Source organism: Mustelus asterias, chromosome 4, assembly GCF_964213995.1.
Source record: "Mustelus asterias chromosome 4, sMusAst1.hap1.1, whole genome shotgun sequence".
Taxonomy (NCBI): domain Eukaryota; kingdom Metazoa; phylum Chordata; class Chondrichthyes; order Carcharhiniformes; family Triakidae; genus Mustelus; species Mustelus asterias.
Window position 1 is genome coordinate 50,525,618 of NC_135804.1, and position 23,250 is coordinate 50,548,867.

The 23,250-nt window shown below is 45.7% G+C and overlaps 1 protein-coding gene across 1 annotated transcript in view; it reads left to right on the forward strand.

The window, feature by feature from the left end:
- LOC144493108 (BTB/POZ domain-containing protein KCTD19-like) overlaps positions 1-23,250 on the forward strand; it is a 104,250-nt gene that overhangs the window by 71,149 nt on the left and 9,851 nt on the right. Inside the window, exons 10-13 of the mRNA XM_078212009.1 lie at positions 4,375-4,519; positions 11,781-11,934; positions 12,022-12,171; positions 17,896-18,057. Of these exons, the coding sequence (XP_078068135.1) occupies positions 4,375-4,519; positions 11,781-11,934; positions 12,022-12,171; positions 17,896-18,057 (611 nt within the window). The remainder of the gene's footprint in view (positions 1-4,374; positions 4,520-11,780; positions 11,935-12,021; positions 12,172-17,895; positions 18,058-23,250) is intronic.

Here is a 23,250-nt window from a genome sequence, read left to right on the forward strand (position 1 = left end):
TTTCAGTACTGTTGCCGGAATGTTGTCAGAGACCATTGCCGTTGCAGTATCCACTATCCGCCCAGGAAACCTTGGCCGAACAGGTATCTGAGGTCACCATCGCAGACATCAGATTGGCCTTCTTGAAAGTTAACCCACGGAAAGCTACTAGCCGGATTGGGGTATCCAGACGAGCACTCAGATCCTGCATGGTCCAGCTGGCAGGGGTATTCGCAGACATCGTTAACCTTCTTACACCGATCTGAGGTCGAACAGGTATCTGAGGTCACCATCGCAGACATCAGATTGGCCTTCTTGAAAGTTAACCCACGGAAAGCTACTAGCCGGATTGGGGTATCCAGACGAGCACTCAGATCCTGCATGGTCCAGCTGGCAGGGGTATTCGCAGACATCGTTAACCTTCTTACACCGATCTGAGGTCCCTACCTGCTTCACGAAGGCGAACATCATCTCTCTACCAAAAAAAGCCAGGCAGCATGCCTTAATGACTACCGCCTTGTGGCTCTGATATCCATTTTTATGAAGTGCTTCGAAAGGCTAGTTATGGCACACATCAACTCTGGTCTCCCAGATTCCCTGGATCCACTACATTTTGCCTATCGCTGCAACAGGTCCACAGCAGATGCCATCTCCCTGGCCCTATACTCAACCCTGGAACACCTGGAAAACAAGAACACTTGTGTCAAACTCCTATTTATTGACTACAGCTCAGTCTTCAACACCATTATTCCAACAAAACTCATCTCCAAGCTCTGACCTAGAGCTCCCGCTGCAACTGTATCCCAGGCTTCCTAATCCACAGAGCGCAATCCGTAAGGCTAGGCAACGATACCTCCTGTGTGATTATCCTCAACACCGGTGTCCTGCAAGGCTGTATCCTCAGCTTCTTACTATACTCCTTATGCACACTTATGACTTCCGCTGCAACTCCAGTTTCAGTTTGCTGATGACACTACTCACAGTGGGTCGGATCTCAAACAATGATGAGACGAGTACAGAAAAGAGATAGAGAATCTGGTGAAATGGTGCGACAACAATAATGTCTCCCTCAATGTCAGTAAAATGAAGGAGATAGTCATTGATTTTAGAAAGTGTAGTGGAGGATATGCCCCTGTCTGCATCAACGGTGAAGTGGAAATGGTCGAGAGCTTCAAGTCTCTCGGTGTCCAGAGCACCAAAAACCTGTCCTGGTCCCTCCATGCTGATGCTATAGTTAAGAAAGCCCACTGACACCTCTCTCTACTTTCTCAGGCGACTAAGGAAATTCGGCATGTCGGCTACGACCTCTCGCCAATTTTTATAGATACACCCTGGAAAGCATCCTTTCTGGACGTATCACAGCTTGGTATGTCTCCTGCACTGCTCAGGACCGTAAGAAACTACAAAGGGTTGTGAATGTAGCCCAGTCCATCATGCAAACCAGCCTCCCATCTGTTGACTCCATTTACACTTCCTGCTGTCTCGGAAAAGCAGCCAACTTAATCAAGGACCCCATAAATCCCGATGTGCTGTCGTCCACTCCATTTGGAAAAAGATACAAAAGTCTGAGATCACATACCAACTGACTCAAGATCATCTTCCCTGCTGCCATCAAACTTTTGAATGGACATACCATACATTAAGCTGATCTCTCTACACCCTAGCTATGACTGTAACACTATATTCTGCACCTTTCCCATTCATCCTCCTCATGAACCCTATGAAAGGTATGTTTTGTTTATATAGCACGCAAGAAACAATATTGTTCACTGTATCCCAATACATGTGACAATAAATCAAATCAAATATCCAGTGCCTTTGTTTCTTGATATCCCGTGGAGTGAATCAGATTGGCTGGAGACTGGCATCTGTGATGCTGGGGACCACTGGAGGAGGCTGAAATAGACTATCCGTTCGGCACTTATGGCTGAAGGTTGCTGCGAATTCTTAAGTTTTATCTTTTGCGCTGATGTGCTGGCTTCCCATCACTGAGGATGGGATGTTTGTGGAGCCTCCTCCTCCAGTGAGTTGTTTAATTGTCCACCACCATTCACGACTGAATGTGGCAGGGCTACAGAGCTTGGATCTGATTCGTTGTTTGATGGATCACTTAGCTCTGTCTATCACTTGCTGTTTATGCTGTTTGGCGCGCAAGTAATCCTGTTTGGTAGCTTCACCAGGTTGGCACCTCATTCTGGTGCTGCTCCCTGGCATGCCCCCCTGAACTTTCCATTGAACCAGGGTTGATCCCCTGGCTCGACGGTAATGGTTGAGTGGGGGATATGCCAGGGCATGAGATTGCAGATTGTGCTGGAGTACAGTTTTGCTGCTGCTGATGACTCACAACGCCTCATGGATGCCCAGTTTTAGGTTACTAGATCTGTTTGAAACCTGTTTCATTTAGCACAGTGATAGTGCCACACAAGACAATGTAGGTTATTTTCAATGTGAAGGTGGGACTTTGTCTTCACAAGGACTGTGCAGTGGTCACTCTTACCGATACCGTCGTGGACAGATGCATCTGCAGCCGGCATGTTGATAAAGATGAGGTCGAATATGTTTTTCCCTCACCACCTGCTGCAGACCCAGTCCACCTGGACTGACCAGCCCGATCAGTAGTGCTGCTGCTGAGCCACTCTTGGTGGTGGATGTTGAAATCCCCCACACAGAGTACATTTTGCGTCCTTGCCACTTCCTCCAAGCGTTGTTCAACATGGAGGCATACTAGCCAAAGGAGGACAATGTGTAGTAACCAGTAAGAGGTTTCCTTGCGCATGATTAACCTGAAGCCGTGAAACTTCATGGAGTCTGAAGTCAATGTTGAGGACTGCCAGGACAACTCCCGCTTGACTGTATACCACTATGCTGCCACCTCTGCTGGGTCTGCCCTACCATTTGGATGGGACATATCCAGGGATAGTAATGGTGGTGTCTGGGGTGTTATCTGTAAGGTAACCTTTCCATGGTCCGCCTGTCGCCTGCTCCGATTCTCGTGGTGGGCGGGATGGTAAAATTCCAGCCATTATATATAATCGAGTTGTTGTTGCACTTTGTTTTTGGAAAAAAAGGATAGGTTAATATTACATATTACACATTATGTTGTGTTTTCATGACTACCGAATGCCTCAAAGCACTCAGACCAGTTGCAGCTTTTCAGTAATCCGCTATGCAGTAAACATTTGTTATAGTATTATTTGTTTGGTAGTTACTCTGAAGATAGGTAATGGATCACTACGGACAGAACAACACATTATGCTGCATTAACATTTAGTCACATAACACATTTTTCTGAAAAGGAAAAGCAGTAAATTATCTTAAAATCAGTTTGAATTGATACAGTGATGTTTTTATGGGAAAAATAATTTAAAGTTTCAGAACTGCGTATGGTAGCATTGAGCTTTTGGTACTAGTCTCACAATTCAGGGATTGTGAGTTTAAATCCTAGCATGGTAAGCTATATTTGACAATATCTGGGCTGGCACCTGAGATGAAAGCTGTCATAAAAACAATTGTCTGGTTCATAGTACCCTTCAGAGGAGGGATTCTTTCACCTGTACCTGGTTTGGTAAAATTCTGGTCCATTTAATACCCTGTAAAGTGGAATAGAAAACTAGTCAATTGCAAAGCAATTGCTCAGGTCAGACAAGGATGAGCAATTTATGCAGCCTTGTATGTATTATTTATGCCCGGAGAACAAATCTAAAAAACATGTCTAGAGTATTGTTTCATAGATTGTAGCATGTGGATTTATATTGGTTCAGTCATCAAAAGAACATCGACAATTAAAATTATTTGGTACATGAATAAACGAGTACATAACATCCCTTTGATGCAATGCTTTCAAGCTCACATAATGTGTTGTTCTGTCTCTGGTGATCCATTACCTATCTTAAGAGTAGCTACTATACAAATAATACAATAATAAATGTTTGCTGCATAGTGGATTACTGAAAAGCTGCAACTGTTCTATCAAAATCATGAAGGGCCCAGGCAGGGTAGATAGGAGACATTGTTCCTACTGAAAGGATCGGGGTCGGGGTTGGGGGCGGGGGGGACGGTCTGGAATGCACAGCCTGAGAGAGTGGTGGAGGCATGTTCAATTGAGGCATTCAACTGGGAATTAGATGATTATTTGAAAAGAAACAATCTGCAGGTTTATGGGGGGAAGGCAGGAGAATAGCACTAAATAAAGTGCTCATTCGAACAGTGGGTCGGGCATGCAGGGCAGGATGGCCTCCTGAACTGTACCAATTCTATGATCTCTTCAGTGTCTATGCTGAACAATGGTAATCTAGTGATTATTTGGAATAACTAGAAATCTTAATTATAGTATCTAGTTTACCAGTGGATTACACTTTGTTGTTAAAATAATGTTACATTTTTATTTTTACTTAGAACATGGTGTGCAGAAAATGAGGCAGAGACCGTTGGTGCAGAGACAGTTGATGTTACTACAGAAACTATTACTTCAGTTTCTCCTGTGGAATTTCATGCTAGCTTTGAGGAAAAAGAAAATGTGTTAAGTCATGTTGCACAAAAGGTATAACTTATTTGCAGGTTTAATTTCCTATTTTCAGCATGAGTAATTCCTGCCACAGGAAATATAGCGACAGTTTTCTCAAATAACTTGTTTTTCCTATTGCCATCAAATGTTATTCAGTTACTGATCTTTATTATTTGTTTGGGATGTAGCTTTAAATTGAGGTATAATAGAATTGGGGAGGTTCTATTTGGAAATGGTGCCATCTGCTGGCACTGGTATGGAAAAGCATTTATTTTTACTAATTATTCACATTTACCATAACACAAGAAAGTATGTGATTAGAAAATGTTTCTTATTCTTGAGACAACTTAAAGCCTCCAATACTACTTAAAAAGTATATTTTTGGCAATTTTGATTGAAATTTTGTACTCTACTGAATTACCTGCTGCTGATGAGTAGGGAGGGTATTGTCTACTATGACTGGGATTTTCCGCTCCCATTCTTCTCAGGCAGGTTTGGTGACGGGAGCGGAAAATCTTGCAAGAAGCCCAAATCGCATTTTAAGTTGGAGGGAAATCTCATTGTGATTGTTCCCACCCCTCCACCAGTGACATAATAGGAATCCTGACGGTCAGTGCCAGGGACTATAATAAATGTGCATGTCATTATCAGGCCTCTGTGATGATCATCTCCACCCCTCTTAGACAATCCATTCACGTCGGCTTGAGCATATGCTGGCATGAATTACAACTGGACTCCCATCGTGCGCACCTGTGGGCAGACCCGTCGGAGGAGTTCAGTTGAGTGCTTCGCTCAAGGTGGGAGAGGGCCATGACTGGGCAGTGCACCCTGGCACTGATATGACTCACCCCTTCAAGTTTTTTAAAACTAAATTCTGAGCAAGACAGCGACTTCAACACTGCTTTTCCTGCCTGCAGCCACGCTCTGCATTAAAAAGGAAAATTCCGCCCTATATATTTCGATTGTTTGATAAACAAAAAAAGACCTTTTTACTTAGACATGAGGAATACCATTATTTTCACATACTGGAAATAAAATATAAACATAGCTATGAATCTTCTGTGACACAATGAAGTTACATTGCTGCTAAAATACTCCTTTTTCACTGACTTAATTTTAACAGTCAGCTTAGTTATATACTTTAAAAACCTATGTCAATCATGTTTTAAATTTGTAAAATTCAAAGCAAATTAGGATGAAATGTAAGTTTCCACCATCTTGCACGCTGCTCATTGTCCTTATCTCATTCTTTTTTTTTTCCGGCTTTTGGATTGAACGCTGATTCCATTGAGTGGTCTTCTCACAACCTGGCTGAGAACTAGTGACATTTTGAAACGTAGATTATTAATAAAGTTCGACTGTTAGTGAATGTTGACATAAGATGGGTTGCAAAGTGTAAAGATGTAGACAGCTATTTTTACTTCAGTTTGAATCTACCTTTCTTTCTTTAGCCAAATCACATTAGCTACATTATAACACATGATATGGTCTTGTGATACAGAGGGTAGCATTCCTGCCTCAGCCAGAATCCCACCCGGCAGGGGCGTGTCCAGGCATGTCACACATACACACAGGCAATAAACTCAACAGTGGTTTACCACATTCACCCCCTGCTTTTTAAAAAAGAGTCCGGCGGGGGTGAGGTGAGTGGAACAATATTTACAGAATTACAATTTTACAAATTCAGTCTCTTTGGTGGCTTGATCTGCCGCTGCGACCGCCGTAGTGCCAGTTGTGGTGTTGGTTCCGGTGGCCGCGGTGTTGGTTCAGGCGCCAGGCCGTAGTCGCTCGAGTCGTTTGTGGTCCCTTCCGGTTGTCGGGTGCGTGGTGGCGGCTCCTGGGGCTCAGGCGTGCTGCATACGGGGGTTGGGGGTGTGGGGTTGTGGGTCGTCGTGATCCCTGGGGCACCTGCGGGTGCCAGGTCTCGAATGGAGACCGTGTCCTCCCACCTGTCGTGATACACCACATAGGCGTATTGGGGGTTGGCGTGGAGGAGCTGGACCCTTTCGACCAGGGGGTCTGACTTATGGGTCCTCACGTGCTTCCGGAGCAGGACAGGGCCTGGGGACGTCAGCCACGACGTTAGTGAAGTCCCTGAGGAGGACTTCCTGGGGAAAACAAACATTCTTTCGTGAGGGGTAGCATTGGTAGCTGTGCAAAGGAGTGATCTAATCGAGTGTAGTGCATCAGGGAGGACCTCTTGCCAGCGGGTGACTGGAAGATCTTTAGACCTCAGAGCTAGCAAAACAGCCTTCCAGACTGTCGCGTTCTCCCTCTCTACCTGTCCGTTCCCCCTGGGGTTGTAGCTGGTGGTCCTACTCGAGGCTATGCCTTTGGAGAGCAGGTACTGTCGCAGCTCATCACTCATAAAGGAGGATCCCCGGTCGCTATGGATATAGCTAGGGAAACCGAGCAGGGTGAAGAGGCTGTGCAGGGCCCTGACGACCGTGGCCGAGGTCATATCCGGGCAGGGAATAGCAAAGGGGAAACATGAATATTCATCAATGACGTTGAGGAAGTATATGTTGCGGTCAGAAAAGGGGAGGGGGCCTTTGAAGTCGATGCTTAGGCGCTCGAAAGGGCAGGTGGCCATTATGAGGTGTGCTCTGTCTGGCCGAAAGAAGTGCGGTTTGCACTCTGCGCAGACCTGGCAGTGTCTAGTTATAGACCTGACTTCCTCAATCGAGTAGGGCAGGTTACGGGCTTTAATGAAGTGAAAAAACCTGGTGACCCCCAGGTGGCAGAGGTCGTTGTGGAGAGTCTGCAATTGGTCTATTTGTGCGCTGGCACATATTCCCCGGGACAGGGCATCTGGGGGCTCATTGAGCTTCCCGGGCCGGTATAAGATGTCATAATTGAGGTGGAAAGCTCGATTCTCCACCTCAATATTTTATCATTTTTGATCTTGCCCGCTGCGTGTTGTTAAACATGAATGCAACTGACCGTTGGTCCGTGAGTAGGGTGAATCGTTTGCCAGCTAAGTAGTGGTGCCAGTGCTGTACAGCTTCCACTATGGCTTGGGCCTCCTTCTCGACAGAGGAGTGTTGAATTTCAGGGCCTTGGAGGTTTTCGTGAGAAGGCGGCCACGGGTCTGCCCGCCTGGTTAAGGGTGGCGGCTAGGGCAAAGTCAGACGCATCGCTCTCCACCTGGAACGGGATGGATTCGTCTACAGCGTGCATCGTGGCCTTCGCGATGTCTGCTTTGATGCGGTCGAAGGCCAGGCGGACCTCTGCCGTCAGGGGAAAAGAGGTGGATTTGATGAGCGGACGAGCTTTATCTGCATAATTGGGGACCCACTGGGCGTAATACGAGAAGAAGCCCAGGCATCTCCTCAGTGCTTTGAGGCTGGTGGGGAGGGGAAGTTCCAGGAGGGGACGCATGCGGTCAGGATCGAGACCGATGATCCCGTTTTCCACAACACAACCAAGGATGGTGAGGCGGTGTGTGCGGAATACGCACTTCTCCTTATTATAGGTCAGATTTAGGAGAGTGGCGGTGTGGAGGAATTTGTGGAGGTTGGCGTCGTGGTCCTGCTGATCATGGCCGCAGATGGCGACATTATCCAGGTACAGGAAGGTGGCCTGCAGCCCGTTCTGGTCTACCATTCGGTCCATCTCACGCTGGAAAACTGAGACCCCGTTGGTGACGCCGAAGGGGACCCTAAGGAAATGATAAAGGCGGCCATCCGCCTCGAAGGCAGTATATTGGCGGTCTTCCGGGCGGATAGGGAACAGATTTTAAGTCAATGGTGGAGAACACCCGATATTGCGCAATCTGATTAACCATGTCAGATATGCAGGGAAGGGGGTACGCGTCCAGCTGCGTGTAGCGGTTAATGGTCTGACTGTAGTCAATGACCATGCGATGTTTCTCCCCAGTCTTAAGAACGACTACTTGGGCTCTCCAGGGGCTGGTACCAGCCTCGATGATCCCCTCCCCTTGGAGCCATTGTACTTCGGACCTGATAAAAGCCCTGTCTCCAGCACTGTACCGTCTGCTCTTGATGGCGATGGGCTTGCAGTCGGGGGTGAGATTTTCGAACAGTGAGGGAGGGGCGACTTTAAGGGTCAAGAGGCTGCAGGTGGTGCGCGGTGGGCGATCTAAGAACTGGTGATTGCAAACAGAGAGTGGGGGAAAAGGTCCATTATACTCCATGGTGACACTCTTAAGGTGACACAAGAAATCTAGCCCCAGGAGTACGGCAGCGCAGAGTTGTGGCAGCACGAGGAGCCTGAAGTTTTTGTACACTGTGCCCTGTACAGTCAGGGTCATCACTCAGTACCCAAGGACATCCACCGAGTGGGACTTTGAAGCCATGGAGATAGTTTGCTTCACTGGCAGTACTGAAAGGGCGTAGCGACTCACTGTGTTAGGGTGAATAAAGCTCTCCGTACTCCCACAGTCAAATAAACAGGTTGTAGTGCGACCATTTACCTCGATGTCCATCATGGACCTGGCGAGTTGGTGAGGCCTGGATTGGTCCAGCGTAACCGAAGCCACCGTTGGATTTTGTGGCGCGACTGAAGGCGTCCAAGATGGCGGCCCGCACGGCCCCCACGCGGCTGATGACATCCAAGATGGCAGCCCACGTAGCTCACACGCGGCTGAAGGCGCCCAAGATGGCGGCCCGCGCGGCTCTCACACGCATGAAGGCGTCCAAGATGGTGGGTTGCACGCAGCGCTACTGGGCTTGGAGGTCAACTTCACCTTGCATACCCTCGTGTAATGGCCCTTTCCACACCTGGAGCAGGTCACATCCTTCGCCGGGCAGCGTTGTTGGGGGTGCTTCCCCAGGCCGCAGAAGTAGCACTTCGGGCCTCCAGAGACTGTTGCAGCGGTCGGGTCATTGGTGGGATGTGGTGTGGCGTAAGCCTGCGGCCCTCCCGAGTACCGAGGTGGTGGAGACTGCGGCGTCCACGATGCGCTCCCGTGGTCGGGGGTGTAGGCCTCGAGATTACGGAAGGCCACCTCTAACGAGTCGGCAAGCGCTACAGTCTTTTGTAGATCCAGCCCACCCTGTTCCAGCAGTCGTTGTCGGATATAGTTTGACCTGATACCCGTGACATAGGCGTCTCTGATTAAGTCCTCCGTGTTTTGGGCGGCTGTTACGGCCTTGCAGTTGCAGGCTCTGCCAAGTGCTCACAACGCACGCAGGAATTGGTCGCCCGATTCTCCTGGCTGTTGTCTGCGAGTAGCCAGAAGATGTCTGGCGTAGATTACATTAGTCTGTTTGTTGTACTGGCCTTTTAAAAGTTTGATCGCATCCTTGTAAGTTTCAGCGTCTCTAATCATCGAGAATATTTGATCGCTTACTTGGGCGTGGAGCACGTGTAGCTTGTCGGTTTCGGTCCGAACGACGGAGGCAGAGGCGGTGAGGAAAGTTTCAAATCATCGCAGCCAGTGATCGAAGCTGTTAGAGGCTCCTACGGCTTGAGGATCCAATTCTAATCTATCGGGTTTTAGTATCTGCTCCATCCCAAAACCTTTTGCGAATAAAATTGATGCACTATCAATCAAGCAAAGACTAGTTTGTATGCAAGAACAAATAGGCTTTTATTCGCAAAAGACTTGGAGCACACCCATGCTGATGAACTGGTCCGGCGACGGAGGCAGGGGGGTTGGGAGCAGTCACCTTTATACCTGGACCAGGGGGGGAGAAGTCTCATGCAGGGCCGACAGGGGCATGCCCAGGCATGTCACACACACACAGGCAATAAGCTTAACAGTGGTTTACCACAGGTTCTATGTCCGCGATTCATGAATCTGCACTAAATGCCCACGCTAGCAGAAAAACCGAGAGTATTTCCTGTTGGTGTGAGCAGCGCCTCTGAGGTGGGTTGCTCCCACCTAACTGATGCAAATTTATGCATTGTGTGAAACATCCGCACCAGCCTGGCTGTTCAGAGACTGGGAACCCTTTTTAAAGGGTGCCCTGATATCTGTGCTGACAGACAATCTCTCCTTCCCCCCAGAGTGGAAATGGTGATTACGCACTGCCCCCCGCCCCCCCCAAAGAGAGCACTACTAACCCCTCATCACAGAGAGCAGGTGGTAAGAGTGGGAGAGACTCATTGGGTGGAATTTTATGAGATTTTTTCTAAGTGTTGGGCGGGCATGAAACTGGGAGAGTTCCAGATCTGTTTTTTGAGCGAGTTTTCAGGCCCAATATTATGCACTGTGTGCAAAATTTTGGACTGGTCTGTTTCTGACCAGATAGGCTGTGGGCGGGGCTTAACATGCCCGTCAGCCTGTAGAGGGAGGTAGTACACATGTGCAGACCTCTGATGCTGCACATGCGCAATAACAGTAGCAGAGTTCTGACAGACAAACAGAGAGCTGTCAGGCCCCTGGTACTGCAGGCAGCCTCGGGCAGTGTTCCCTCCCTCCCCCGGCAATACCCGCGGCCCGAGATGGCACCCAGACCAATCATGATCCCACCGAAGCCCAAACCAATCACGGTCCCCCTCCCACCAATCGCGTGCAGAGTGGCAGCAGACCCTCCTCCCTCCTGCACCGATTGTGTGCAGAGTGGCAGTGGGCCCCTCAGGCTCCAGCCACCCACAGGCCCTGCCCCTCCATTGGCCCTGCCCACCCATAGGCCCCGCCGCTGGCACTGCCCCCAAATGTTCCACCCCCATTGACCCTGCCCCTGGCCCCACCCCTGGCATTGCCCAGATGCCCTGTGGGAATTGCCCACGTACCAGGCTGGCATTGCCAAGGTGCCAGGGCGGCACTGCCAGTCTGGCACTGTCCAAGGGGCACCCCCGCCTTGCCCTGGGCCTCCCTGGGGAGCCTCAATGGCCTCCAGTTCAACTGGCGAACAGGCGTTTTCCTCGCCAGAGAGAACTTCTCCCAGTGAGGCCATAAAGGCAAGCGAGCCTGGATGATGAAGCATCAAGCTCACTAAACACATTAAAATGAACATTTCAAATAAATTTAAATAAATTAACCAACCTCTCACCCATTTCCAGGGAGAGGCTGCCGTAAAATCCTGCCATTCGTGAAAACTGGCGCCATTCGCACTAGCCGCTTAATGCCCAATTTTACGGTATTTTCCCGCCGCAAAATGGACATAAAGCAGCGGTAAAATCCTGACCATTTTCAGGCATGTGATGTGAAAAACCCTCTTCCATCACTATCCATAACTACTGACTACAACACGAGTGTAAATGTTCATGTTGCCACAGCAACTTTGCCTCCCTGAGTGAACTGTAATACACCACCACATTGCAACACAATTAATTATATGTACTTAAGTGCAGGATTTTAATGATTAAACTAACTCTTGTCTCTCAGGAATATACAAACTGTGCCATCACTGAAGTTGATCCATGCAGAATGACCAGTTGGAATTGGGGTAATAAAACAGCACCTCAGACACGAAACATGACCATGAGTTCAGCTCCTAAAAACTACAGCACAACTCCTTTGCCTCATAAAGCAAGAAAAAGTAAATTAAACACATTTTTTGTTGGAGAGAGGCAGGTTGCTGAGGATTCTTACACTTCAAGCAATGATATATGTTTTGATGATTCAGAGAGTCCACCAAGAAAAAAAACAGCCAAACCGCATCATAATGGACAGACTGAAATAATGACATCAATGGACAAGTTAATTTCATTGGTTAAAGTATGGAAGAATAACAACATGGAGAAAGCCGGATTTTTGCCAAGTACTGGATGTAAAGGTAAAGTACATCGGCCACATTTAATAGCAGAACTAACAACATAATGGGAAACATCAGATCCTCTAGTTCAGATAATAAACTTAATATTTGGAGATAATTTTAGTGCTTAATTCCACAGTGAAAACTACTTGAATCTAGTAAATGCTTAAGAATAGTCAGAAGACATTGGTGGAATTCTCCAGTGTTCTCCCCAGCAGGAAATCCTGTGAGATTTCCGCTGGGAGGATCGGTGCAATTCAGTTCACAGTTGAACCGCACTTTGGAGCCTGGGGAGATTCTCACTGAATTTTCCCACAGTTTAATTTTTTTTAAGAGTGACAATCTAAAGATGCTGGTAAGACCTGCTCCTCTGATCTCAAAGTTAAATTGAAGGTTCTACCACTGGTACCCGCCCCCGCCCCCAATTTAATTTAAAGTTTATTTATTAGTCACAAGTAAGGCTTACATTAACACTGCGATGAAGTTACTGTGAAATTCCCCTCGTCGCCACAGTCCAGTGCCTGTTCAGGTAAATGCACCTAACCAGCACATACTTCGGAATGTGGGAGGAAACCGTTGCACCCAGAGGAAACCCACGCAGACACGGGGAGAATGTGCAAACTCCACACAGTGACCCAAGCCGGGAATCGAACCCAGGTCCCTGGCGCTGTAAAGCAGCAGTGCTAACCACTGAGCTACCGTGCCGCCCCCCAACTCCCCACATGCACACACACCGGACAATGTGACCCCTGCAGACATGGAGAACACCCCCAACACTGAACTCTGTAGGGGCAATCTCCCCTCCAACCATTAAATGACCACGTTACTTCCCCCCCCCCCCCCGCCAGCATCAGGGTATCGCACTCCCACTGACCCCCACCCCCAAGTGAGTGAAATCCTGTCTGTGGGATCGTCTAAGGCCCCAACCCCTTCAGGAACCCCCTTCAGACTCTGCTCCTTGCAGGCACAACCTTCAGGCCCTGCCAAGTTAGCAGTGCACAACCTGGCCACCCAGGGATTTCAAAGGTCTCAGAACCCATCACATGGCCATTTGCTACACCCAAGGGTCGGTGAATTGCAGGATGTGGGAGAATCCGGCTGAAAACTAATCCTGCATATGCTAATCTGGTTCTTGCCCTTGCTGGGAGCGAACCAGATTACATCAGGCCATGGGACTGGGAGAATCTCAAAGGAGATTCTCTCCGGTGCTAAATGCACAATGATCCCTCCCCCGTGATTCTCTGGTCCCAGTGCCATCTGCACATCTGGAGAATCATGGCCATCAATTAAATGCCTACCCTTTACAGCAGTTTATCACTTCAATATGAATCATTGAACAACATTATATTCATGATTGTAAAGAAATGTGCAAAAATAGGTGCAAAATATTCAGATTACAAATTCAAGTTTTATTCAATTAAGGGAGAAACATTGGGTGGGGCTTTCCACTCCTCGCGATGTGTTTGGTGGTGGCGGAGGCAGCCCTCAGTTGGGATCTTCTGATCCCATAGCTGTCAGTGGGGATTTTGGTTGTTTGCACCCTCCGCCACCAGGGAACATGCAACAGGGCTGTGGCTTTCAGAAAAATCTCATAATCCGGCCGCGGGAATGGCCAGAAAATCCCACTCTTATTATACTGTGTCTGATTTAATGTCTAAATTATTTAGGTTAGAAGTAAAAATAGGTAATGAATTTACTAAGATTTATTTTTAATTATCTGTCAGATTTAATATTACAGAAATAGGAAAAGAAATTGAACTGGATTAAAGTAGTTCTGCAGATGTCACTCATAACAGATCAGGAATATGATTTTGTTGTTCATACTTTGCTTTCTGAGAAACCTTTTTAAGTTGATCATGTCAATCATTAACATCAAGGTGCCTGTCAAGAAAAAAATGAGTTATTTGCCCAGTATTATAGGCATTATTTTGTGAGCGATGGTAGGATAAATATTATACCCCTTTTTGGAACTGAAAGATATGGAACATTATTTATATACCAAATTACAAATTTAAAATGCAGTTAACTTTATTAAACACTACCCATTCTGTTATTTATTCATCTTTAATTTTACTAACTTTATAATGGAATTGCAGCACTTTCTGAAAATGTATGTTATGGCATTCCTTCCTCCTGAAGACATTTTTTTTTCTCAGTAATTTTCTTTAAAAATATTCTTTCTTTGCATACTTTCCAATTAATCTGGAATTTGCAGCTTCTGTTTGAACTGTGATTGATGGAGCAGTACCAAGGAGATTTTTCCCATGTTCCCGAGTCTTGAAAAATAATCACCCAAACAGATGTTCATCCTGCATGCTTTGAGTTCACTGACTAAGAACATCAATTGCAGTGGTCAAAATGAACATGAAAGCACCTCATAAATATTACTCATTTACTCTGTCACAAACATCAGATCCCCCTCAACAAAATCAAAAATCTCAAACAATACTATTAACTTAAACAGCCATTAAATTCAAATTATAAAAAACTGATAAAGTGACTTCAATTTTAATACTGTTATCTATTAGTTGTTGGTATATTTTCTAATTCCATCACAATGTTTTGAGTATTATTGTTCTCCAGGAGCAGGACAACTGATTATAAATAACAACTTTTGCAAAAGATACTGTTTGTACACACAGAATTTATCCAAAGATATTGGGTTGGAATTCTCCGGCTGTTTGCTAATGGTGGATGCTCTGGTCCCGCCCTCAGCGCACTCCTGCTGCAGGTTTCCCGGCGATTTGGGGTGGCTACAGTAGGAAATTCCATTTACAGTGGCAGGACCAGAAGATCCCACCGCTAGCAAAAGGCATACTGCTTCTCGCTGCCAAGAAATCTGCTGATGGGAGGCCGGAGAATTTTGGCTATAGATCCCTGGTTATCTTTTTGGCACATGACGGGATGTCCAGGTGTACTTTACATATTGTTCAATAGGAGCAGGGTGAAAATAACCGATGCACCTAATTTTCTGTCTCTTATATGCAAACATTTTCAACCATAGTGTTATTTATAGTCCCTATATGAACAGATATATTTTTTAAAAGAAAGGAATCTCCACGATGCCAACAGAAAGAAAACCATTGGACAAAACTTCACTTTTAAAACATTTTACTCTAACAAACCAACTAAAATTGTGAAGGGCAAGAGGAGCACAAAATCTTGTGAAAGGCCCAAATCATATTTTATGTTGGTGTTATATATTTTTGTATGGCCAGCTTCTAGAATGGTTAAGAGAGGCTTCAGGCTTCGTTAGGAAGAAGGAAGGTATTTATTGATAAAGAGAAACTATGGTTCAGGAGGATTTTACAGCACTTAGGCTGCCTGGGGCAGGGCTTCAGTTCTTACATAGTTACTACATGTTTCCAGAGGTCAAACTGCCTGAGAGAGAACTCTCTCTCTGATGTGATCGCTCACTCTTGGTTCTCATTGGTCCCTCAAATCAGGTGACCCTCTTATGCTATACTGTCTTAAAGAGACAGACATCACGTACACAGTTGTCAGGATGTCTCATCACGATTTTCCCTGCCAGTGATGTCAGGATTCAATTATAATAAATTTGAGTGTAATTATCAGACCTCTATATCGCATAATCTACCCTCGTTAGATTAGGTTCTGAGCATTTTTGTGGAGAAAGCTGCCATTGGGGCTGGTAGCTTCAAAGCTGCTTTTCCCACCCACTGCTATACTCTGCAAAAATAAGGGAAAATTTGCTCCCATTGATTAATTAAAGTTATTGAAGTTTTCCATGTTGCAAATAACATAGTTCGCTGGAATGGCTCTCTAATATATCACAATATTAGTTTCTATAAAGCTAACACATCAATTAGAAAACAATCAATTCTGTTGTGGGAATCTTCATCTGCACATGGAATCATGGAAGAATTGCCAATAACGTTCCCTCCATTATAGGCAATTTCCTGATATGCTCAGCTATTGGGTAAGGCTGTCTTTAGGCACTGTGAACTTAGAAAATCAATCTTGTGATAGAAGGGTGGGAGTTTGAAAAAATGCTCCCCTCCATATTTCCTTGGGTCTGTGCCTACATGGACTAGATCACCTGGGCACAGTGAATCTTGGAAAATTGCCCGAGTCAGAATACACTGCTATACAAATCCCCACTCTCCCATATCTCAAGAAATAAGTTTTTAAAGTCATAAGGGGCACCAATCCAGATTCCTCTAACTCTTACTATCTTACTCCTTTAAGTAAAATGTCTTTGGTGTTTAATGGAATAACACAAAAATTTGAGTTTTAATAATCTTATACAATTTTGAGCATTATGCTAAAAGCTTTATGATATTAATGCCTCTGATTTTTGTTGTATTCCAATGTTCCATATTATGAAAAATCTAGTCAATATTTGGGGGCGGGGGGGTGATTAGAATTGCATTTAGGAGGCAATCTTGCTATTAGTTTCTAAAAAATTTTTTGCAGTTTCAGAAATTGTTAAAAGAATTGTTGCAGATTATAATATGAATTCTGTACATTGGTTAATTTCTGCATTGCTCAATCCACATTATGTTCTATTGTTTCCAGTCAGAAATCAGGTTGAACAACAGGAAATTCACATCTTACAAAACTGTTAAAGGTCAGCAGAAATTGTGCGCCCTGATAACTGACACATTGTAGAAAACAAAGATTAAACCATGTCTATTGACTTTTAATCAACCATTATGAAAACACCTAGATTTTGACCATTTCTGTTTTCAAGAATATTCTAAATTGTGGAACATTGTGCATCATTGCAGTAAACTTAAGTAGCTGGCAGCATACAACACGGGGGCGATTCTCCCCAAAAAAGTTCTAAGTGTCAAATTTGCGTAAAAACTGGAGTAACTCCCGCTGTTTTTTTTAGTGGGATTTTCAAAATGAATTTCCCGCTCACTGCGCACTTCAGAGTGTACTAGTGTGAATCATGCTGAAATTCAATGGGCGGGGCCAATTCCCACTGGAGAGGCCAGCAGCATAGCACTGAACGGGCCACTGTGCATGTGCTGATCTGTCAGTGCCAAGTTCGGCACATGTAAAGTAGCCCCGCACTGCCGGCCTCCCAATCGCTGGCCAACTCGATTGCTGGCCAGCCCCGCGACCACTCATCGCTGGCACACAGATCCCCACTATGGCCTGATTGCTGGTCTCACAGACTTGTCCAGGTCAGCCTTGATCTCCCCCACCCCCAGCCTGTATCAATGTTCCACCCCCCCCCCCCCCCCCACTCCCCCAAAAGTCCTGATTCCCTCCCCCACCCCACTGACAGCCCCAACCACCGCCCCCCCCCCCCCCCCCCAACACAGCCCTGGCCCATCCCTAACAGGCTGCCTCCCTCTGTCACTCAGCTCAAGTGCAGAATGACAACAGAACCATCCCCACCGATCGCTCCTGAGAGGCCCACCTCCCCACATTAGGTCCCGCCCTTGGCACTGCCCAAAGTCTGGTGGGCAGTGCCAATGTGCCCCAGGCATTGGCACTTTGCCTCTTGGGCAGTGCCGGGGGCCCTCCACATCTTTGACTGTTAGGATAATCCAAATGTTCAATTCAATGTGTATTATATTTAATACACTACATTACCCACTTGAAATAGAAAATGGCAGCCAAGTTGAGAGAGATTTCAGGAGGTATCTGGTAGCTGGACCCAGCACTAAGTTGCTGTGGCAGATATTATATTGGAAATGCTGAGATAGCAACTTATAATGATGTGTTGTGCCTGATGAATGATTTATAATGTGTATATTTGTATTGTAGGAAATCAATTTGATAAATCAATGGATCATAATAATTTTGATGGTTGGCCACAGAACACTGGATTTATCATAAAAGTCCACCATCCTCTCCTGCTGGGAAATGACGGATACTCTGTCTTTTATGCAGATAGTGTGTTATATATGAAGCAATCTACAGACATAGGTACTATATGACTCTCCAGTCATGAACAGAAAAGTTAACAGATTTGGTTGAAGGATCAAATTTCAGGATGTTATAGATGTACATTATTTTCAATCAGAGGGGGATTTTAAGTTAAAAATTCCTAAAATCATATAACCATCTGTCCCATTGCTAAAGGCTTGCTTTCCTGTCTGTTTAAAGATATTTTCTGACGGTGTGTTAAATGGCACAACACTACTGATGCAAGTAGTATTAATAATTTAAGTGTTGGGGTTTATATATTGGATGGTTTTCATCAAGCAAACCCATTACATCTTTTAGGAAAGAACTATAAAGACAAGTATTGCTATTATCTAAAAATCATTGCATTATATGATTGAACAATGTTCTCATTAGAAAATAGCCTATCTCCTGACTTAGGATGAGTATATAAAAGGAAGATCTGATAGTGCAAATAAAAAAGTGAAACATACATGCCTGAATTCTACCGCTGCTCCCGCCATGGGAATTGGACTGGGCAAGGGGTGGACAATGGGATGGTCCGTTGACCTCAGGCGGGATTTCCGGGACTCAGGTCAAGTGAGGCCGTAAAATTGCACCCATTGCCTGTGCTAACTCAAACTAGTCATGAAGACACCTGGGGGCAATTCTCTGGGGCTGCTAGCCCCAGCTGGGACTCATGATGGCCCGTTGAATCGGGTGAGGGGGGCAAAATGGGATACTCGCCGGGCGTCAAACCCGTTGCGAGTCTCCTGGCCCGCTGCACCCAACTCGATCAGGTTCTCGCTCAGATTTTCTGTTGGTTGGGACCTATAAACAAAAGTACATTATGGACTGCAGTTTACACTCCCCTGGTGGCAGCTTTTCAGGCAGGTGGAAGTGTGAAATGGAATTCCCTCTGGATTCTCACCCAACCTGAACTTGCAGCAATTTTATGTTGGGGCTGGCAAGGCACAATTGAAGCTCTTGGCCACCTAGGGTTATTTGCCGTGCAACCTCAGTTTTTACCTGATGTGCGGGATGCCCAAAAATGAATGGATTTAGATGTCAATGAAGCAGGGATGGGTAGGGATGGGGCTGCCTTTCTCAGAAGACTCTTCTGATTTTGGGTCCTCCCCCTCCCCAACAAAGTCTGGTGGTCGCTGGACTTCCACCCCGCCCTGGTCTTTTCCTCAGATCTCTGAATGCTCACTCTCCATCCGCCCAGTCCTTCCCGGCCTTGTGACCCATCAAACTTACCTTTCTATCTGGTCTGGGACTTTAGGCTCTGGCACTTCCTCTTCTGTCCACTGCAGGGATGAAAGAACTGCTGGCAAATTGGATTTGTTGGCAGCTCCCTTAAGGACTTCCTCCCAAGTGAGGGGTGAAACAACACTCATTTGAGCATGAAATGGCTCCACGGCAGTCACAGCCACCAAGACTCTTTGGATGGTAGGATGGGATACCCCCACCATCTGAAATATTCAGGTCTATATGTTAATGTGGTACAATGAATTTTCCCCCCAAAAGCTACTTTGAGTCTGAAGCATTTGTATCGGTAAGCACTATAACTTAATCTTTATTCTGTTTAAAATGAGCAAAAATAGATTCACTCTCACCTGCCAGGATAGAATTAAGTAAACCACCAACAAAAGCTAATTAATTTTGTCTGTTATAAATTTACTCAAGGGATAGATTATGTTCAGTAATAAATCACACTATTTTTCTGTAGCTTTGTTAGTCAGCCAATTTTTGTTCACAGGATACCTAAAACACAAAAAATATCCATCAGATAATGCACTCAGTGGGCTGCCCGCAATGCAGCTGAGAATGGGCTGCTCTCAGTGCGGTCTCTTCTACCTCTGAGAGACCAAACGCAGACTGGGTGACCACTTTGCAGAACACCTTTGGTCCGTCCACAAGCAGGACCCAGGCTCTCATGTAATTTTCCATATGAACACACCATCCTGCAGTCATGTCCACATGTCCTATTACAATGTTCCAGGGCAGCCCCACGCAAACGGGAGGAACAGCACCTCATCTTCAGATTGGGCACGTTACAGCTTTCCGGATGGTTCAACAACTTCAGAGCGTGAACTCTGACCTCAATCTCCACCCCATGTGTCAGGCTGTCCTTTGACAGTCTGCTTACTTTTGTTCTGATATGGAGATGCCGGCGTTGGACTGGGGTGAACACAGTAAGAAGTCTCACAATACCAGGTTAAAGTCCAACAGGTTTATTTGGTAGCAAATACCATAAGCTTTCAGAGCGCTGCTCCTTCGTCAGATGGAGTGGAAATGTGCTCTCAAACAGTGCACAGAGACACAAAATCAAGTTACAGAATACTGATTAGAATGCGAATCCCTAAAGCCAGCCAGGTCTTAAAGGTACAGACAATGTGGGTGGAGGGAGCATTAAACACAGGTTAAAGAGATGTGTATTGTCTCCAGACAGAACAGCTAGTGAGATTCTGCAAGCCCAGGAGGCAAGCTGTGGGGGTTACTGATAATGTGACATAAATCCAACATCCCGGTTTAGGCCGTCCTCATGTGTGCGGAACTTGGCTATCAGTTTCTGCTCAGCAACTCTGCGCTGTCGTGTGTCGACAGTGCAGACAGCACGACACACGACAGCGCAGAGTTACTGAGCAGAAACTGATAGCCAAGTTCCGCACACATGAGGACGGCCTAAACCGGGATGTTGGATTTATGTCACATTATCAGTAACCCCCACAGCTTGCCTCCTGGGCTTGCAGAATCTCACTAGCTGTTCTGTCTGGAGACAATACACATCTCTTTAACCTGTGTTTAATGCTCCCTCCACCCACATTGTCTGTACCTTTAAGACCTGGCTGGCTGTAGGGATTCGCATTCTAATCAGTATTCTGCAACTTGATTTTGTGTCTGTTTGCACTGTTTGAGAGCACATTTCCACTCCATCTGACGAAGGAGCAGCGCTCTGAAAGCTTATGGTATTTGCTACCAAATAAACCTGTTGGACTTTAACCTGGTGTTGTGAGACTTCTTACTACTTTTGTTCTGCCATTTACACATTTGATCTCTTAATGGTTGGTATCAGCACCCTTCTTAGCCATGATCACCAGCCTTTACATTCCCTTTGTCTTTTTGTCTATGACATCTTTGTCAATTACCCCCCACCGCAACAGTATAAATCTCATCCTGTTTTTATCTTCAGCTCTAACAAAGGGTCATCCAGACTCGCAATGCTAGCTCCATTTCCAGCATTTTCTGTTTTTGTTTCAGATTCATGCATCTGCAGTAATTTGCTTTTAAGATAATGCACATAGTTCAGTCAGTTTTATCTCATTTCTTTTTGCCTTTGTGGGCATTGGGCTGGAGATATGGGCACTGTCTTAATGTTTTAGCAAAAACCATTCAAAACACTACAGCTTCTCTAATTTAGGCACATGTAAGAGTATGGCATCTTTCAACAGCTTATTTGATTCGGAACTAGCAAAAACTCCAGCAACTTTTTTTGAGCCTTGATATCATATATGGTAGATGAGCCAACATGATATTCTTTTATTAAAAACCTTGATTCTTGTTCTTTTCAATATGTCTACAAATGTACCGGACAGGGTATTCCCACGGACCTTGAGGGAAGCTAGTGTTGAACTTGCAGGGGCCCTGGCAGACATATTTAAAATGTCAGTATTCACGGGGGAGGTGCCGGATGATTGGAGGGTGGCTCATGTTGTTCCGTTGTTTAAAAAAGGTTCCAAAAGAAATCCGGGAAATTATAGGCCAGTAAGTTTGACGTCGGTGGTGGGCAAGTTATTGGAAGGTGTGATAAGGGATAGGATCTACAAATATTTGGATAGACAGGGACTTATTAGGGAGAGTCAACATGGCTTTGTGTGTGGTAGGTCATGTTTGACCAATCAGAGTTTTTCGAGGAGGTTACCAGGAAAGTGGATGAAGGGAAGGCGGTGGATGTTGTCTACCTGGATTTCAGCAAGGCCTTTGACAAGGTCCCTCATGGGAGGTTAGTTAGGAAGGTTCAGTCGCTAGGTATATATGGGGAGGTAGTAAATTGGATTAGACACTGGCTCAATGGAAGAAGCCAGAGAGTGGTTGTGGAGGATTGCTTCTCTGAGTGGAGGCCTGTGACTAGTGGTGTGCCGCAGGGATCGGTGTTGGGTCCATTGTTGTTTGTCATCTATATCAATGATCTGGATGATAATGTGGTAAATTGGATCAGCAAGTTTGCTGATGATACAAAGATTGGAGGTGTAGTGGACAGTGAGGAAGGTTTTCAAAGCTTGCAGAGGGATTTGGACCAACTAGAAAAATGGGCTGAAAAATGGCAAATGGAATTTAACGCAGACAAGTGTGAGATATTGCACTTTGGAAGGACAAACCAAAGAAGAACGTACAGGGTAAATGGTAGGACTCTGAAGAGTCCAGTTGAACAGAGGGATCTGGGAATACAGGTACAGAATTCCCTAAAAGTGACGTCACAGGTGGATAGGGTCGTAAAGAGTGCCTTTGGTACATTGGCCTTTATAAATCGGAGTATCGAGTATAAAAGTTGGAGTGTTATGGTAAGGCATTGGTGAGGCCGAATTTGGAGTATTGTGTACAGTTTTGGTCACCTAGTTACAGGAAGGATGTAAATAAGGTTGAAAGAGTGCAGAGAAGGTTCACAAAGATGTTGCCGGGACTTGAGAAGCCGAGTTACAGAGAGAGATTGAATAGGTTGGGACTTTATTCCCTGGAGCGCAGAAGATTGAGGGGAGATTTGATAGAGGTGTATAAGATTTTGATGGGTATAGATAGAGTGAATGCAAGCAGGCTTTTTCCGCTGAGACTAGGGGAGAAAAAAACCAGAGGGCATGGGTTAAAGGTGAAAGGAGAAAAGTTTAAAGGGAGTATTAGCGGGGGCTTCTTCACGCAGAGAGTGGTGGGAGTGTGGAATGAGCTGCCGGATAAAGTGGTAAATGCGGGGTCACTTTTAACATTTAAGAAAAACTTGGACGGGTTCATGGATGAGAGGGGTGTGGAGGGATATGGTCCAAGTGCAGGTCAGTGGGACTAGGCAAAAATGGTTCGGCACAGACAAGAAGGGCCAAAAGGCCTGTTTCTGAGCTGTAATTTTCTATGGTTCTATGTCTGCTTTTGTGTTTTGATGTTGACACAAAATGGCAAGATGGGGTTTATAATTTATGGTCATTCACAATGTAATACCAGATACACAGTTGCAATGGGGAGTAC